The sequence below is a fragment of the Actinia tenebrosa genome, unplaced genomic scaffold (genome assembly GCF_029948245.1).
Source record: "Actinia tenebrosa isolate PJP-AT-01 unplaced genomic scaffold, QUT_ActTen_1.0 PGA_scaffold4__44_contigs__length_22323623, whole genome shotgun sequence".
Classification (NCBI taxonomy): Eukaryota; Metazoa; Cnidaria; class Anthozoa; order Actiniaria; family Actiniidae; genus Actinia; species Actinia tenebrosa.
Window position 1 is genome coordinate 6,583,640 of NW_028292581.1, and position 19,157 is coordinate 6,602,796.

At 36.1% G+C, this 19,157-nt stretch overlaps 3 protein-coding genes across 4 annotated transcripts; 1 reads left to right on the forward strand and 2 right to left on the reverse strand.

Annotated features, from left to right (window-relative positions):
* Positions 1-3,964: 3,964 nt before the first annotated feature.
* LOC116294726 (uncharacterized) lies at positions 3,965-8,029 on the reverse strand. Its single transcript, XM_031702377.2, has one exon. The coding sequence runs from the start codon at positions 7,825-7,827 to the stop codon at positions 4,189-4,191; it is 3,639 nt and encodes a 1,212-aa protein (XP_031558237.2). The 5' UTR covers positions 7,828-8,029; the 3' UTR covers positions 3,965-4,188.
* Positions 8,030-8,188: 159 nt separating this feature from the next.
* On the forward strand, positions 8,189-11,921 carry LOC116288071 (AP-2 complex subunit sigma). The gene is made up of 5 exons (XM_031694789.2): positions 8,189-8,248; positions 8,416-8,565; positions 10,049-10,162; positions 10,565-10,624; positions 10,811-11,921. The coding sequence occupies exons 1-5, from the start codon at positions 8,246-8,248 to the stop codon at positions 10,910-10,912; spliced, it is 429 nt and encodes a 142-aa protein (XP_031550649.1). The 5' UTR covers positions 8,189-8,245; the 3' UTR covers positions 10,913-11,921.
* Positions 11,922-11,968: 47 nt separating this feature from the next.
* LOC116288070 (uncharacterized) lies at positions 11,969-18,963 on the reverse strand. 2 transcript variants are annotated; one of them, XM_031694788.2, is made up of 10 exons: positions 18,781-18,963; positions 18,401-18,495; positions 18,228-18,324; positions 17,553-18,123; positions 17,137-17,292; positions 16,365-16,482; positions 15,756-15,883; positions 14,905-15,175; positions 14,228-14,300; positions 11,969-13,566 (listed from the first exon to the last, which is right to left on the reverse strand). In XM_031694788.2, the coding sequence occupies exons 1-10, from the start codon at positions 18,889-18,891 to the stop codon at positions 13,342-13,344; spliced, it is 1,845 nt and encodes a 614-aa protein (XP_031550648.2). In that variant the 5' UTR covers positions 18,892-18,963; the 3' UTR covers positions 11,969-13,341. The 2 variants fall into 2 exon arrangements, with proteins under 2 accessions (XP_031550648.2, XP_031550647.2); XM_031694787.2 differs by having other exon boundaries at positions 15,756-15,886.
* Positions 18,964-19,157: the final 194 nt, after the last annotated feature.

The following is a 19,157-nucleotide window of genomic DNA, read 5'->3' on the forward strand; positions in this document are numbered from 1 at the left end:
TAAGTTATATTATATTATAAGGTAAGTGGACTAAGAGCAGCAAAGTGGGCGAAAACGTGATCGTCAAGATGTCTCAAGGCCTTTTTTTAATATGGCTGCAAATAAAATTGGAAAATTTCGTATCATGTCACGTTGCGCATGCTCTGTTTTCAAATATTCATTGGTTTTCTAAAATAACATAAAAAATGCATGGTGCACACTTCTTTTTATTTTTTAGATTATACGCTTTTTATGGGATGACTTATAATTAGATCCGTGAAAACGGTCCTTATCTATATATGCAGTATTTACATACATATGCGTTCCTTGAGGAACCCTACACTACCATCTATCGCTGGATTTATCACCCCATCTGTCTTTCATTTCCTAGGAAATGCTTTAGCCTGATTCTAGCCTGCGCATACGGCCCTATTGGTATAATGCAGGCTATTTAATTTGTCTTATTATATCTAGTATTATTCAAAAAGTAAAATATTCCAAGGTCTTATTTCCAATAAAAATTCTTTTTTGATGGTACATTTTCGTCGTCACAGAAAAAAAGAAAAAAGGAAGAGGAGGAGGAGCGTGAGAAGAAGGATGAAAACGCGCTGATAGCATGTGGAGCTGATTTTTACATATTCTCAAACATATTAGAAATTTCTGCTTTGTATCTTTTTTTTTTTTTTTTTTGTCATTTAATTGTTATAGCATCTGAAAACGGTCAGGCTTAGGGGAAGGTCAAAACCGAATGGTCCAAAAAGGGAGTCAGTTTTTATTGATTTAGATGATGGATAAACAACCCCTCCCACCTTAGTGCTAAAAGTCATGACTTCAAAAAAATTTGCGCGTTCTCGACTTCAACGAGGCTAGGTTCTTTTTACGCATGCGTCAAAAGCAATTATACAAATTAAAGTAACGTTTACCGATCACGTTTACCAAGTAAACGCAGATCGACTAGATTCAGCAAAGGGTCAATAAAAAGCGTGAGTTTAGGCTTTAGGTTACTGAACAGTCTACGGAACTTTGCGTATTAGTAAATAAAAAAGTAAAATAAAAAAATGCTTTTTCATTGGATTCTAATATAATCATATGTTTTATAACTTACCATTATTCCATAACGAATACGTGGGACTCCAATTTTTTTTCTGTGTAAAAGATTTCGAAATTGTCTCACGGCCAGTCTAACTTCCTTGCGTTCGAGCACAGAATATTTTCTTTTCTTCGTAACCCGAGTCGCGTCAAATCGAGGAGGAAGCGGACTACTATGTGGACTGACGTCGTAGTCTGAGTTGCACTCACCGAACAGATTTAACGAAGACCTCTCGTGTTGAATGGTCTTCAATAGCCCACAGGTGCTGGCGCCCACTGGAGAGTTATTCATGTTGTAGGACTTTATCTAGTTTACTATTCGATGTTTTGTCATTGATTTGAGTGGAGAGTTTTAAAAGAACGGTACTGATCTAAAAAGAATAATAATCATCATAAACCAGTGATATTTATATTTCAAACATTTTCCTGAATTTCACTTAAGAATGAAATCGGGACGATTTCTAAACGTAGTAATTATTTTGCGTTCGTTTTTCCGCTAATAAAATTATTATTTACAAGTCCAATTAACCTCATGAAGAAAATAAAACAATGTAAAATTAAATTTTTATGCCCGCCCGAGGCTATAGCAGCGCACAGATTATACTATTCTTAGCGATCCAGCACGGAGATCAGAAGGATATATGATACAACTTTATCGGCAAGAGAATATATGAATAGGTGAATGCTATACATACTAAATTATAATTTTCCGTACAAAGCATACATATGTTTGTAGGTCATCAATCTAGTTATGCTTATGATAAAAACTTACTTTGTTCAAATCTTCTATTCAACTTAGTTGGGCCCGAGGGTGAATGCACCGCAAAAACTACGTAACGATTCCAGTGCAAAAATATAATAACGCTTTTAGAAAACCACAAAAACTTTTTTTTAAAAACCCACAACTGAAAGTCTTTGTTCAAGTACCCTAGATACGATGATGTTTGTTTTGAAAACTATAGGACTTGAATCTTATATAAATGAATAATTGATAAAACGCACATCCAAAACTATTCTTTCGCCAAGTTTCATTTACAGTGTAAATAGGCCAAGCTGGATATTTGATTGCGAGGCTTTAGTAATATGGTACAGTTCATGTATGGTACAAAAATCTGGATCACCAAAAACATTTGTTGAGCCGAATAAAATAATTTACCATCATATACGACGTTCCTACTACCTTTGACAATAATTAAGAAAGTTTTGGTAGACTATATATGCTGGTCAGCTTACTAGTTAACACTCTACAGCACTATACCTACTATGGTCAGTGGTGTTGGTAACTGTGGATTGACGGCCCGCGGAACAGCGGAGCCTGCAGCACCTCAGGAACAACCTTTCAGAAAAAAAAATTTTTTTAATGCATTCATCTTTATGCAAAAAGAAATTTATATCTATTTGATATCATTTTTTATACAATATTGGCTACAATGCACTCTTATTTCTTAGGTCACTTTAGCGTCTTCAAGGGTTATCAACTTCTGAAGAAAAATTGTCCACGCATTCTCGTACTTAGACGAATTTTAATACACTCAGTTAAAGTTAAGCAAACAATATTGTAAAAAAAGTTAAGCAGGTATTGGTTTCAGGTCGCCCATCCTGGTACCATCTTCACTCAACCGGACTTGACTCAATGTCATGGAAGCCCACGTTTTTTCCGCTGGACCACGGTTCCCGTTGAATCAGCATAACAATAGTCGTGAAAACAATGCACCAGATAGACTAGACTTTGTAACATCAATTTTTCAACCGATTCCGTGCGTGGCAGAGTGCAAGGGATTAGCTGTAGATATGGTCTGGGGGCCGGCTGGTCTCTCCCCTGATGCTTCGGCTAGAACATTTTCTTGCGTAATTCGTACACCCAAGGGCAGAAGGCCTTAAATGCCGTCAGGTCCGAAGTCCATACGACGCCTCAGCTCTGCGGCACAGTGGAATCGATTTTTTTTCCAATTTCTGTCGTTGAGTTTGAATCCCAACGTATCCAGATACGGATTTTTTATTGTATGACAAGGTAATTTCACGCGCTATGTGTGATTGGTCAATTTTCGGTCTATAACTAACGGTACGAACCGCGTTAGTCACAACTTTTGCGTAAATAATTGATAATAATAATAATAAAACTTTATTTAAAGAGGGGACACACAACAGTTACAATAAAACACATCGTACTGAAAACCCAGTGGCCCTCTGAAAATTAAAACAATAAAAAACTAAGAAATACTAAAAAATACATAATCGAAAAAAAAAAAAAAAAAAAAAAAAAAAAAAAAAAAAGGAAATGAATCAACAAAATTTAACAACAAACTAAACGTGAATAAAAAATAAATAAAATTAAGGAATCTCTAATAAAAAAATAAAAAATAAATTAATTAATAAAAAATAAAAAAAAAAAAAACGTAAGACGTTTCCTCCAAGCCAAGAGCACCGCAGCACAGCTCCACTCCAAGTCCTCAGGCGAAGACCTGGGGTGAAGCTGGCATGGAGCCCCCATGACTCAGAACAAACGCCTTACATCGTTACTAAAATGAACATGACTTTCATAACGTTTTCGATTAAGACTGGGTTAAACTACGAACTGAATGGCGCGCTTGAATATAGTTCATAAATGAAATTAACTGAGAGAATTTTACAATTTTAATATCTCGAAAACGTTTTGCGAAGAGGAAACTGATGCGGACTACGTTGTTTTGGTCAAGCTTGAACTTGACTTGGAAATTTAAAAAAAATTCTAAAATCTTAACTTTTGGGCAAATGAAGTGAAAAAATATCCTAGCTTGGAATAGGGTTTTTAAAACAAGCCTAAAATAATTTAGATGTATAGTTTAAAGAGGTTAATCGCTAATTATTAAGTAAATATCATTGAGTATATTGAGTACTGTAGTGACTCGACGCCATATCTAGATCAACTATTTATTATTCACAACTTAGCTAATTATCATACATGATTAGTTGCTATGGATACTACATCTCTCCCTTTCTTCCAAATGTCCATGTGTCTTTCGTATGATTACTGAATTATATAACCTAATTACTGTCATTGCTAAATACTGTTATCTTTTTTTTTTTTCATGTTCAAGTACAATAAAACTCAACTATAACAATGTTCCATGTCCTCTATCCCTAAGGGTACATATAGTAGTCTTCAAACTTCTTGGGTCTTCGTCTTTCCCTTCTTGGTCGGCTTGCTTTCTCTCCTTCATCTTGTTGTTTTTCTCTTTCCACTCGCTCTTCGGTTTTCTCCTGTTTAACTTGAGTCATCTTTGATGATTTCTCCTTCAGCTCCGCTTGTTTCTCTTCGTTGTTCGGTGGTTTCTTCCGATCCTCATGACTTTTGGTTTCCCTCAGAATTATCTCTCTAGGGTCTTCCTGCTTGGTGTCTGTTGTCTCCTTCGGTTCTTCCTGGCTTGGTCCAACCGTTTCTGCTTCATCTGCTGTGTTGATGACAGTGTTGACTAGTTTGAAGTAACTTGCGTCCCGACAAACTGTGCGTCCATCTGTTGTTCTTCTTGCTGTTATCTTGGATCCTTGAATATCGCAGATTGTATAGAATATGGGTTCATATGGTGTGCTCCATTTGTTTTTCTTCTCTTGTTTGACTAACACGTAGTCTCCGAGTAGCAGTCTCTTTTCCTTTGTTCGATTGTTTTCTCTCTGCACTTTCATCTTCTCCTTGTATCTTGCGTCGTTCTTGTTTATCTGTTCGTCTTCTTCTGATGTCTGTTTGTTGGGTGCTATGTAATCGAGCTTCGTTCTTACAGCTACTCCCCTCATCGCCTCGTAGGGTGATACTGCTGTTGCTGGATGTGGAGTTGACCTGTATGCGGTGAGCATGTCATGAATTGCGTTCTGACTTTCTAGTTTATCTTTGCCTTGTAGGTGCGCTATTTGTTCTGTTTTATTCAGCATCTGCATAAACCTTTCAGCTTCTCCATTCGCTCTAGGGTGTAATGGTGTTACCTTGTGATGTTGAAATCCCTCTTTTCTTGCGAAGTCTTCAAAGTCTCTTGAGTTGAATGGTGGTCCATTGTCGCTTTCTATCCTCCTTGGTGTCCCGTATGTCGCAAATACATGTTTCAACCTCTCTTTGTTGGTTGTGAAAGAAGTTGATGATACTCTTTCTACGACAGGGTATCTTGTTCTTTTGTCAATAATGACTAGGTTGTAGTGTCCGTCAGGATAGGGTCCGCCATGATCCAGTGATACAGTGTCCCAGGGCTTGTCTGGAATACTTGAAGCCTTGATTGGTTCTGTTTGTTTGTCTTTCGTTGCAACCTGGCACTCGTAACATTGGTCAATAGCGTTGTCTATCATGTGATTCATATACGGGAACCAATACTTCTCTCTTAACATTCTCTTTGTCTTTGTCTTCCCAAGGTGTCCTAGACTGTGTCCTATCTTCACTACTTTTCTTTGAAGATTCTCTGGTAGTACAATTCTTTCCTCTCTAAAGATCAATCCTTCCGCTGTTGATAGTTCTTGCTTTATGTGTGTGTAGGGTTCTATGTCTCTGTCTTTTCGGAATTTCTCCCAGTCACCTTTCGCTATCCTTTGAGATAGTTTCTGCAATGTCTTCTTGGTAAACACGTGACCGAAGAATTCGATTTCCTCTTTTTCGAATTCGCACTTCTCTCTGTTGAACGTGATTCCATGATCTCTGGCTCTTTGTAGTACTGTTTGCAGAATTTCTTTGTGCTCCTCTTTATCTTTTCCCCCTAGCAGAATATCGTCTCGTTGGTTGAGGCAGTGCGGGATGTCTCCAAATACTTTGAACATCGCTTCATCGAAAACGTCTTGAGAAGATTTGGCTCCAAAAATCAGTCTTCGTGGTCGATAATTCCCCCATGGTGTACTGAATGTCGCTACTTTTCTCGTCTCTGGGTCCAGTGTCATCTGATGGTATCCCTGTTTGAGGTCGAGCTTCGAGAATATTTTGCAATCATGGAGATGGTATATGAAGTCATCGATTTTCGGTGCTTGTACACATCTGCTTCTTTTCATGGATTCGTTGGGGATCCTCATGTCAATGCTGGCTCTTATCATGTGTGGCTCTAGCTCATCTTTCTTGGTCTCTGAAAACTTTGGTTTGGGCTGCACAACAAGGGGTGAACACCAAGTTATCGCTTCGCCGGGTGTGACTTTCTCGAATATCTCTTTCTCTATCCCTTCGTCTAGCCATTTCTTCAGGGGTTTCTGCAGGTGATAGGGTACGTTTCTCGGTTTCTGTGCTATGGGTGTCGCGTCTGGGTCCATCTCAAGCTTGACCTGCATGCTCTCTCCCGTATCTTTCTCTTTGAAGCATCCGATTCCTTGGAATACGTCGTCGAACTCTGTCAGGAGTCTCTCGATGTCGTCTGAGGTTGTGCTAACGGTCTTGATTCTCAGGTCGTTGGGTTCTTTTAGTATTCCGTCTGGTTCAATTCTGAGCATTCCTAGGTCTAGTAGTGTCTTCTTGCTTATGAGTGGTGGTGAGTCCATCTTCCCCTTTATCACTAGGAATTTCGTCTTCACTCCTCTGGTCTTGTTTCTCAGCGTTACTGGAAATTCTCCTTTGACCTCTAGCTTGCTCTGTAAGGTTCTTACTCTTTCTTCGCTTGGAAACAGTTCCTGTATCTCTTGAGATCTGTGCTTGAGTGCTCTGAATTGGTACTCGTCCATTATGTTAGCGCTAGCTCCACTGTCGGGCTCCATGTCTGCGTCTAGGTCTGCTATTCTTAATCGCATGGTGTTCGTCTTTCCTCCTGATCTCACGCTTTTGGCTCTCTGGTCAATGTGGCTGGCTGTTTGCTGCAGGAATTCCTCGTCGGATTCACTGCTGGATTCTGCGGTCTTTTTCACTTGTCTCTGGGGTCTCGCGGTTCTACTGTTCTCTTTTTCTTGTCTCTGTGTTTTGTTACAGCATTTTGCGAAGTGGTTGTATTTTCCGCATTTTAAACACTGCTTCCCGTATGCTGGACAGTCTTTACCTGGTTTGTGTGTTCCTGCGTTGCCACAGTAGTAACACGGTTTTTCGGTGTTGTTATATCCTCCGGGTTTAGCTTGTTGTTGTCTTCTTGCTTGCTGGTTATTTGGTCTTTGCTGTGATCTTCTATTTTGTTGTCGTGGTTTGGTTGGTGGTTTGCCACGATTTAGTCTCGCCACCTTGTGTTCGGTTTTCATGTCTTTCACTTGTTGGCTGATGTCTTCGCGTTGGCTTGCTTCGTCTATGAATCGATCCAGATTCCATCTCTTTCTAATGCATTCTTTAATGAGGTCTTCGTTCGACACTGTTTGGATCAGATGTTCTAGGATACGCTCGTCGAGTTGGACTCCGAATTCGCAATCCTTTGCTTTCTCTCTTATCCTTGCGGCGTAATTGACAATTGTCTCGTTGGATTCCATTCTCTCCTTGCTAAATGTGTATCTCGCATGGTGTTTGTTCTTCCTAGGTAGAAAATGGTTGTTTAATTTCCTCTTGAGTTTCTCGTAGTCGTCCTCGATTTCTTCTCCTATCGGTTCTGGTAGGTTTCGAGCAAGTTTCTTGATTTCTGGTCCGCCGTAAATTTTCAAAGCGCTGACCTTGTCTTTGACCTTTTCAATTTCTAAGTAGGATATTTCTTCCTCGAAATCCTCTAACCATTCTTCCCAAGCTCTACCCGTTTCTAATCTATTCTCTGGGTTTTTGAACTTTTCAATACTTAGTGCTTTTGTTGTTGTAAATACTTTGATCTCTGTTTTTTCTGCTGCTGGTGGTTCTGTCGGGTCTTCGTCGTTGTCGGACATGTTTCTCTGCACGTGCTCGAATGACTCTTCTGATTTTTTCTTCTTTCGCTGCTGTTTCTTCTTTACTGGTCGGATCCTAGTTTATCTTGAGTTGATTTTCTTTCTCTTGAGTTGATTTCTTTTCCCTTTTTCTTGGTTTCTGCTTCTTTTCGGCGTTTTTTAGATCCCATCCTCGTCGCCATATGTAGTGACTCGACGCCATATCTAGATCAACTATTTATTATTCACAACTTAGCTAATTATCATACATGATTAGTTGCTATGGATACTACAAGTACCGTAACCTATCAAAAAGAGATGTTAAATTTTTATTTGCTAGTACTGGGTTTCCTGTGTTGGCATACCGATCCCATCGCTCCTTGCTTACATTTTGAAGTATATACCCACTTTTGATCCACCATCTTGGAATTTGGAGAGGATGGTGAGTTGCTCGGCAATTTTAGAGTTTTTTACTTCATTATCTACTGTATATCATCAAAGATTTTTCAGTAATGTTGATTAAGGATTATTCTTGCAGATATAAGGATTTTTTAAATGTTATTTCGCCAAAAGAGGTAACTTTTTTTGTATGTTTTTCTGATTATGCAGATTCGATTTATCTTGATTCAAAATCGTGCGGGGAAAACAAGACTAGCAAAATGGTACATGAACTTTGATGATGACGAGAAGCAAAAGTTAATCGAAGAAGTACATGCTTTGGTTACCGTTCGAGACGCAAAGCACACAAATTTCGTAGAGGTAAGGTTTTCTCGGACATTTATTATCTTAGAAGTTGGGCACACTCAGACGTACCCGGCCCATCTATTATGTTACTAGTAATATGCTTTATAGAGGAGGGGGCTATAGGGGACTGTTCGTTTATTATGTCACGGGGGGGGGGGGTAAATTTTATGAAAATTGTTTTTTTTGGGGGGTAGAATTTGATTTTGAAAGCTTATTTAAGGGGGGCCATTTTTTAAAATGAGGGGAAAATGTAAATTAGAAAGAACAGCAACAAAGCACAACTGAAAAGAAAAGAAATTGAAAACAAAATCGTAAAATCAATATAACCAAATATATATTCTATGGGTTTGTTTGATCTGGGACTCCTAAGTTGGATTTGGTGCTCCTGTGTTGGATTTGGGATTCCTGTGGTGTCCAAATCCAATATGGCGGCCAATGTGAATAGTGATGGAATTCAGAATTTCCTCAAACAAGCAGATCTTGAACGTCGAGAGACTGTAAAGAACTTCTAATAAACTTTCCCTTTAGAGATTTGTTTCTGACCTCTGACCGTTTTTCTTGCCAATTAAGTGATGTTAGCTTCTTTCGTGACTTTTGAATTCGCCATCTGAAAAAGGGTAACCTGGCGATTCTTCTTTAGGAAGGAGACTGGTACTCAAGTTTTGCTGTGGGGAGGGGTGGGGGTAAGAATTATGTCTGAGGAGGGAGGGAGGGGGGTAAATTTATAAAGACTTTATTTTTGAGGGGGGTAACTTTTTAAAAACAATGCTTTCTATGAAAACCACCAGACCCCCCTGTGACATAATAAACGGACAGTCCCTAGGAAAGTATATATATTTTGATAGCAAAAGCATTAAAACCTATCTTAAACCCTTGATTAGAACAAGTAAATTTCCATATCTCAAATGATCACAAAGTATGACTATAGACAGTTGTACCGGGCATCAGAGAATGGATAAGATTTATTACTTACATTATAACTTTAAAGGATTGGTCATTGATTAGTGTGCATCCATCAAGTTTTGGGTGCATGCGGGAGGCTGCTAAGCATGAAGGAAGCATAAGAGTCATGCTTTTATAACATAGCAAAAGCGTAAAAAATCTTCGTTAATCGAGAAAAATTAAAATATTTTTTCTGACAAAATCTGCATTGCAAAGTGCATGCTACTCAATTATTGACGTCAGCATGCACCATCCATTTTTGGACGTATGCTTGGCACACTAATTAGCTAATCAGAGCGCACATTATATTGTGGCTATGTTAAAAATTTTTATACATCTTACTATAAATAGTGAGCTTGCAATGATGGAGATGTGAATAATTGTTTCAAGGTGTTAAAAAAAGGTCTCTATCATTGCAAGCTCCACCTTCATCTCCCTTCGATGCAAAGGCATGGCTACCTTACTACTGCAAGGGACTATTGGTTGGCTTGGTGTTTTGGTACATCTGTTTCAAATACTTTAGGTGTAATCATCAACCATTTTTTCCTCTTCTTAGTTCCGTAACTTCAAAATAGTCTACAGACGTTATGCAGGGTTGTACTTCTGCTTCTGTGTTGATGTCAGTGATAACAACTTATATTATTTGGAGGCCATTCACAATTTTGTAGAGGTAATGAAAACTTTATCTTATTACTGAACTCTGATGAATCAACAAAATTCTTAAATTAACAACTTTTTCAATAAGAAGGAACCTCTTTCTCTGGTTCAATCCTTGTTGACCCAAAAGTGGTTTTAAGTGTTAAAATATCTTTCTTTTTAAATATAGTTTTTTGGTAAATAAATCCATGATTTTTGCAATAAGGCGATCTGTGAGGGGTAATCTTAGTTATAGTAGTCTGGTTGAAAATCAAGCTCATTGGTAACTAAGTCTTGCATTGGTTCCTTGCATTGACCTGTAGTGAAAAAACGTATGTGGTGGATGCAAATGGCAAAATATACATACATGTACATGTATATATATATGTTTGTTATGTTTCTTAATAGGTGCATATATATTTATTTTATTTTTTAGGTTTTAAATGAGTTTTTCCACAATGTTTGTGAACTGGATTTAGTCTTTAACTTTTATAAGGTAAATCAATACACATATATTTACTTTCATTTTAAGACTTTTGGATTTGCTACATAGTTATAATTAGGTTGAAAGGTGTAATTTTTTCTGCAATACCAGATATTATTCCACCTTAGTATTCTACGATGTAACAGTTCATTTTTGCTAAAATCTAATACCATCTTATTGGGTTTTTTTACATTCTAGGTGTACTCAGTGGTCGATGAGATGTTCTTAGCTGGAGAAATCCGAGAAACAAGTCAGAGTAAAGTACTTAAACAACTAAACATGCTTCAGCAGTTGGAGTAGAATGGTAACTTAGAATATTAGCAACATGAACCTAGCTACAAGCCAATAGCTTTCTTTCCTTTCATCTTTATCTCACCAATATATGTATATGCAGGATAGGAGACTACAGTATATATATATATATATATATATATCCAGTAGATAGATAATATAGAAATGATGAGTTGAATAGACAGATTGTTTATAGATTGAGATTCTTTCAAGTCAGCATGTTTTTGTGCTTCTGTAGCCTCTCACTCCTAGACATGATTTTTTTGGCTTCTGATGACCAAAACATCATTGTACCTTAATTTTAATATTGTGAATTGATGCCATTGTTTTGAATATAGAGGACAGTAATCCCTTAATCCTGATTGATGAATAATGAAGGGCTTTCATAGCTTTGGACCAATTTACGAGCCCTTTAGCCTGCAAAAAGAAGCCATCTTATGTGGGTGGATAATTTGGAGAGAGAAACAGTGCCAGAGAGACTCTTCACAGGCTACTAGCACTCGGACAAAATAGGCTAGGCATGTTCTTGATTGGAAATCAATTTTTATTTTATCATTGATGTTCTTGTATCCAAAAACTTGTTCAAAGCCATCCATTTTCTTCAATGTTATTAAAACACCATTTCAATAAACAATAAGGAACTCACAACTGCATGAAAAACATATTTTCTTTAAAGCCACCCAAAATCTTTTCTTATCCCACAGGCTAAATAGACCCCTTGCATGTGACGTCAAAGCAGCTTGATCTGGGGGACAAAACAAAAGAATTCCAGTCTCCTGAGAATTGGAACCTATTGTTTTGTCCCCCAGATTGAGCTACATTCCAAAGTGCTGCAAGGGGTCTATAATAGATTATTCAATATTGCTTTCAGACTGGGCTACCACCCAACCTTTTCATTGTAAGAATAACCTTAATATTAATTAATTATCGTTTCATTAAAACCAATAAATGTAATATAATAGGTTGTAGTGTTTATCTGATCTTTGAGAATAAAAAAACACTGATGGTATAATTTTCATTTATATTGTAATTGATGGTATTTTTTATTTATTTAAACTAACAAAAGTCCAAGGTTCAATCACTCTCCCCTTTATTTTTTATTTAAAATAATTCATAAAAAGCTAATACAAAATTATAAATTTATCATACGCTAGTGAATCTGTCTGTTTTCCATTAATGTATACAAAGCACACTAAAACTCCCTAAGGGAATTTTATTTGAAAGAGAGGGTTTAAGGAATTTTCATTTGTTTTTTAATGGTTTGGGTTTCTTTGATGGCACAAAACTAAGTGCTTAAAGTTAAAGTCGTTCCTTTAAAGAAGATAAAATCAAGATTGTTCCATTAAGTTATCTTTGCTGATCAGACTTTTTGATAGGCTGCTATTTAGTAACTAATGAAGGAACAACGTTGATCTTTATCTTTTAGCCACTGTTTTCAAACAATTTATTTGTATTGGCTTTCACATATTAAAAAAAATTAAAAACCTATTCAAAATCTGTGGTCAAACATTCTCAAAATTTTCATTTTTTTCCAGGTTATCTGGACACCCCTATTTTAAAATCACTCTAATTTATTCCTTGTAATAACACTAAATCATCTTCACTGTCATGGTGATACAGTTACAATCTAATATCATCTAATAACTTTAAGTATACACTGTACATAATGTATTCCATCATTATTGAGGCTATACTGTAGTTTTTTTCAATAAGAGTAATTTTTGTTCATGAACAAAGCTCAAGATTTCTTTTTTCTGGAACTTGAAAACTTATATTAGATATTCTTACTACACTGCTCTTTTTGCAAAAGAAGACACATGTCATTTAGAAAAGTCTGGTTCACGTTTTTTTTACAGTGTCTAATGTTCAATAGTAAGCATAGAATCATAGGCTTGCTATGGCAACAAGTTTTAATGGTTGTCAGTCAAGGCATTTTTATGATATTCCATAGGCATGTGCCCTTAAAAAGATTGCATTTCCTGACAAATTCTTGGAATTGACTTGATTTGCTCCCAGCAAAAGCTACTTTGTCACTATAATTACCAGGCATACATGTATGTTATTGAAAAAGAGTATTCCTGGAAAAACACTATTAAAAGATTCTGCACATATCTAAATTCAAAAATAATACTATTTTAAAAAACATCCTTAGTTTATAAAATGACTACATCTATGTTCTATGTTCATAATTACACAACTTCAATAGCTCCAGGCATCTGGCCAATTAAGTCAAAATAAAAAATTCAGGTTTGTGAAAATTTTATGACAGTAAACGAAAAAAAAGAAAAGGAAAAAAAAAAAGAAATCAAACATCTGTGTTTCTTCTAGTCATCTAGCTGTGTTATTCTGAAAATAGGTATGACCTATATAAATTGAAATATATCTCAAATTTTACCTCTTTGTTAATTATATACAATGTATTCTGATGGTAGAGGCATCTAGATTTTTTGTGATAACAGTGTTTTCATTTCTCTGTGGCCTGTCATTGGTGGTGGAGTGGCAATATGGAGTTTACATGGTGTCATTTTATCTCCTGTACTAGAATACTTTGGATTTTGATACTTGTTGGTGCTAGAAATACTGTTCTTTACTGCAACAGATACTAAATCTGGATTCATGTTTTCTCGATCTGGGGTTTTGTTGGCTGCACAGGAACTAGATTCCTGCAACATGAACATATCTTAAAGTGAATATGAAGCGAAATAATCTTCAACTCGATTAAAGTGTATATGACACGAAAACATTTCATCGTTTAAAATGTATAGTTTGTTAGTAGTAATAAATATATCGTAATGAAATTTGTTTCAAAAGCTTATTTCTTGAGATATGTGAGAAAATTAATATCAATTTGTGATGTCATTTTGTTGACACGTACTCTAGATTCAGTAGTAATGCACAAAATATAAATTGTAATTCGTATAAAATAACAACAAAAGGCATATTTTATTCAATTTCATTTGATAGCTTACGTAGTACTCTTCCAATGTTGGGAAACTGAAAAGTGCACTACCTGAAATTAAGATTCCATATTCAAACATATTTCGTGTATTTGCAACTACATCTGGAGACTTGTAAACAAAATGACGTCACAACTTGTGCTAAATTTTCTTGAATTTCTAGAGAAATACGTTTTTGAAACAAATTTAACTGTGTTATTCTTATTAATGACAATAAAATACACATTTTTAACATTAAATTTTTTTCGTGTCATATGCACTTTAAGTTATAAGTTTAAATGTGTAAAAACTTGTTCATCTACAAAATTTTGGGTTCAAATGTGGAGTCAATTAGAGTTGCTTCCAATAATGTAGCAGGAATATCTACCTGTTTGTACACATTATTTCCCTTGCGCTGTCTTGGTGAAGAGTTGAAGCAGGATGTTGCACCAGATGAATGCCTACATTAAAATAAGAACCCACATCAGTAATGGGTAGAGCAGTCATGGCCATGCCATTGACATAATGGCACCATATCAAAGCTAATTGGGTGGCCCTCCTATGCTGTATCTTGTTCAACAAGTGTCATCAATAGACCCTTTTAGCTTGGGTAAAAAGTTTCCCATTTCAGACCATGGGTGCTACCATTTACCCACAAAAACTGGAAATTCCGGTTGGAAAACAAATGGTATGCATCAATTGCTTCAATTGGAAAGTCCTGGAAAACTCAATCTTGTGATTGAGGTAGTCTACTTTTCCTGCTCATTTTGGTTCTTTTGGTAGATGTCAAAGTTTCTCGCTCTTTTCTTACCATTAGCGAATAAATTTGTTTTAATGCACCCCATGTGATGTTCCAAAGAGGATCAATTCTTTTTTCAATGCTTGCCCAATAGAAGACAAAGGAATAACATAAGGATTTAGCTAGGTTTGAATCTACAAGGAATAACATGGTTGGAAATGTGGAAACATTACAACCAAGCTAAAAAGGTATATTCCATGCTGTGATGATGCTGCCTGCCATGACATTTTGTAGTCTATTTTGTGTGCAACACGTATCCACTGTACCTTCTTGTGACTTTTCTTCTCTGCATTTCACCTCCTTTCCCCCCATGCCTGCTGTACACAGCATCTTGTCTGCCTGAGACTGGTGACTCTAAACCTTCATCTCCTAATAATTGGGTGGTTGAACCAGAGCGAGGTGATCGTATACGTACGCGTGCATGCCTTGTGTATTCATGTGCATTTTTATCAGGTGATGGAACGTATGTCATGGCATCTATGACTTTAACATGTTCTGTTTCCTCAGACAGTAATACCTTAGCATGCTCACTCTTAACTGAAATATTAAATTACATAGTATGTTACTCAAGTTCTTGATAGATACACATGCAAGTAAAAATTATTACCAGTTATTACATAGTATTATTAAGTGCCATGCTTCTTTGGTAAGGAATATTGCATGTCAGGATGCATCATCTGTTGTGAAAGCTGTGCAATCTTTCTACTCTTATCTGACTTTACTTCTGAAAATTTTCTAATGACTCGTATCATCTAAGACTCGGGACTTAACCACAAGGGGTGGATTGACAATGGCTTTTGATCATTAGGACCCATAGAATAGAACTTGCATGTGATGACAAAGTGACGTCAAAGCACTTCAATTTGGAGGACAAAACAAAAGAATTTCAATCTCATGAGAAATGGAAACCTATTGTTAGGTCCTCCAAATTGAGCTGCATTCTGATGTGCTGCAAGGGGTCTATAAGTGTCAGCAGGAACCCATTTTGACAAGCCAAATGGGTTGCAGATTGAAAAAGATCCTAATCCTGCCATCATGCCAATAGAGTTATGCTAAAGGGGGTACTGAATTTTTAATTCAAACTACAATAGAGAAAAACAATTCTTTGTAAACCTACCCATGTCAGATAGAGGTCTCACAGGAGTCAAGGGTTTGATTGTGGTAGTGAACATTTGTGTGGATCTTGAGATAATCCTTGGATGTCCAATCCCAGCATCACCTTCATGCTGTTGTGCTATTCTTTGTCTTCTGGAACAAAATACAAAGCAAGTAACATACATAAAAAGATTTGGGATTCTTTTGTTGTTTCAGCAGCAGCCCAAATAAGGTTTGGCACCATACATAATTTTTCATCAATGAATCACTGTACATTAATATAAATTAACAATTATTCACCGAAGGCCAAGTGAATATCCAGAGAATATTTACCAAGATGCGAGCCTTTGAGAAGTGAGCTAAATATTCCCCGATATTCACTGAGCCTGAGGCCAATAATTGTTTTAGTATCTTTAGCACTTGCAAGTGAAATTAATAAATAACTGAGAGAGAGTTTATTTTTGTTTTCAAATTTTGTTTATCTCTCCAAGCAACACACATTGACAAAATTGAGAGTGCTTGTGCACATACAGAGAACAAGAGACCAATGAGAGTGCCAGATTTATTATATTGAATGGTGCTAAAATATTATTGATAATTATTAGTTTAAAAACTAAAAGGGGAAACATACCTTTTAATTGCAGGTGACAAAACTGAATTGTTATACTCCACCCTGCGCTTGTTAGAACTTATTCTCATACTCATTCTTTCAGTTGCTTGACAAGCAAAAGTATCTAAAGCTGTATCATCTGAGAATTAGAAACAAAATATTTTAATCATTTCATAATAGAGTACTCAAGTGTGACGTCATGAAAAAATAAATTTTGACTTTAATTATTTTCGATCTCTAATTTCTATAGACAATCAAAAAAGATGTTTATACACCAAATTTGACTTTGTTCCAAACGTTTGGAACTTAGCCGAAAATACAGTGATTTGTATGGAGTAATTATATATTCAAATGGTCATATCTCAGCTGATATTTGTGCGATTCTCGTCAAATTTGGTGTGTAAATGTCTTTTCTGATTGTCTATCGAATTTGCTAACCAAAAATATGATTAAGTGAAAATTAATTTTCGTGATATTCTGTTTTCAAGATATTGACAATAAACAATCATCGGATGGGGTTTTAATTATCGGAAATTATCAATGTCAAGGCAAGTGTTAATTATTGGCCGAAGCCGTCATAAAAATAGTGAGTACAATGTATAATAATATCAGATAGATTCTGTTATTACAGTTGACCCCACAATGAGAAAACCTTTTGTTTAAAGGATAGCTAGGCTATCACAAGTGGATACAATGCATAATGATTCATTTGCATCTCATCTGCATGCTACTGTTATAACAGCTATTAATTAAACTCTTAAATATTTTCAGTCTAGAGATAGTAGCCACAAACCTTTGCTGATGACAATATCATTAGCTTCAGCATATTTGCATTTGTTCCTCATTAAGTCAGCCTTAACACTCTTGGTTCTTCTGTGACGGTTCACTGGGGTGTGCTTGGATGAACTTGAGTTGGTCTTGAGTTTATTTAGACTATGTCCAATAAACCCTTTGAAGAAATAAAGATTAAATGAAGGTTAAATGCATATGACAAGTTGTTTATCATTTTTCAATCAAACATACTAATGTAGGTCTACAGAGCTTCAATCTATGGCATGCATGCACAGAGCTTAAAATCTTCCACATGCTGTTAACTACTTAGCTTTGTGTGGCAAGGACGTAAACAATTCAATTCAATTTGTATTTGCAGCTTTGAGCAGAGCCCTGTGAGCATGCAACATTGTGGGTATATGCTAATTAATAATTTACCAGTGATTGATCCAGTTCTCGTTCTAGCCCTTGGAGCTCTCTTGCTCTTTGTTCTCTGAAGATTTTCTCCCTCCAGTTCATCACCAGAAGATGTCATAGCATAGTCTCCATCCTCTCCAATCATTTTTGCTTTCTCATAAACATCATTTGGAACCTTGCCAATCTGATCAGCATTTTTTAATAAAGTCTCAATAATCTCAGTCTGATCTTTAAGTTTCTCTGAAGAACTGCTGTTATCCTTTTTAGAATTATTATGCATGAGATTGGGAGTCAGGACAATTGCAAGGTTAGACAAACCCATTTTACTCCTTTCTGAGTGAGTCGCAACCTCTGCAGCAAATTTCATGATGTACTGCAGGGTTTGCAGATGAGTTAAGGGCAGCATTAAGCAGATATACAAAATCATTCTGCTGCGTTCTCCTTCATTTTCCTGCCTCAAGGATTTAATGAAGCTGTCATGGTAAAGATTGGTGAGTAATGGCTCTTGGAGATGTCGAAAGAATTGTTTTATCAAACTTGCCACATCGTGGGGATGTGCTGCAGAGATATCTTCTCCTTCTTCAATTTGTTGCTGTGAATAAAGAAAAAATTAGTAATGCATATTGATTTTATTTATTGAAAAGACATACCGAATTCAAACACATTCAAGATCACACCAAAGGAACAATAATTTACTTTGAGAATTTTCTGTCTTTGAACAGAGCCAGATTTTCTAAATAATCCTTCTGTACCAAGATATTTGCGAAGAAAACTACAGGAATCAACCAAAAATCTAAAAAAGAAGACATTGATATGTTATAATAATTGTCCATATAAGCTTATTTTTAGTTTTGAATTTTTTCACTCACTTAGGAACACCACAATAAAAATCTTCTCCGACGTTTCTTGTTGGAACTTGGTCCAGAAGAATACCAAAGACTCCTTCTCCGTTGCATTCAATCGCCTGTAAGAAAAATAATATAAATATAAAAAAATTAGTGTTTGAATATTTGACAAAAACCATAAACGTGCCCACCAAATGATCAACTGGACACGAGACAAAGAAACAAAACGTGTTCAACATCTCTTGGTCTTTTCTGATTCATGAAATGTTTTGATGGTTTTACTTTTTGCAACATAAAAGTAAAGAACAGAATCCTTATGAATCGTAAAAATAATAATCTAACAAAGATATTGATTTCAAATTAAACAAGGTCATTGAGTTATATTTTTCCAGGCTTGTTCTTACCAGCTTAGAGTTCGACTTATTCTTGGGAACTTTTAGTCCCATACTTTTGAGCTCTCGACGAACAACAAACCTGACATTGTCCTTAAAATCTATAGAGGATAAATCTCTCATCTTGTAAGATCATAAGAACAAAATCAAGAAGATAATAAAAGCGTTTGATGTTCGATCTTTTTGATTCGAATGTTACCGCTCGACCGTTGGTAAACATACTGATTGGTTCATTTCGTCCAGTACACGACAGGATATCGATCGTGCCGATGATGTTTTGACTACGCCCTTGATACACATTTCCACTATATTCTTACATTAAATTCCTTTACTTTAATAATTTAGTAGATCGAATATCTTTTAAAATAATACTTACATTGTTTAATTGG

Bases quoted from the DNA above. Each gene is read 5' to 3' on its own strand.
- LOC116294726 (XM_031702377.2), bottom strand. From the start codon at position 7,827: ATGTCCGACAACGACGAAGACCCGACAGAACCACCAGCAGCAGAAAAA.
- LOC116288071 (XM_031694789.2), top strand. The intron at 10,163-10,564 runs GTAATGAAAACT...TTTATTTTTTAG, and splicing joins CCATTCACAATTTTGTAGAG to GTTTTAAATGAGTTTTTCCA. The intron at 10,625-10,810 runs GTAAATCAATAC...TTTACATTCTAG, and splicing joins TAGTCTTTAACTTTTATAAG to GTGTACTCAGTGGTCGATGA.
- LOC116288070 (XM_031694787.2), bottom strand. From the start codon at position 18,891: ATGAGAGATTTATCCTCTATAGATTTTAAGGACAATGTCAGGTTTGTT. The intron at 18,325-18,400 runs GTGAGTGAAAAA...CTTCTTTTTTAG, and splicing joins TTTTATTGTGGTGTTCCTAA to ATTTTTGGTTGATTCCTGTA. The intron at 15,887-16,364 runs GTATGTTTCCCC...ATTTTGTTCCAG, and splicing joins TTGTCACCTGCAATTAAAAG to AAGACAAAGAATAGCACAAC.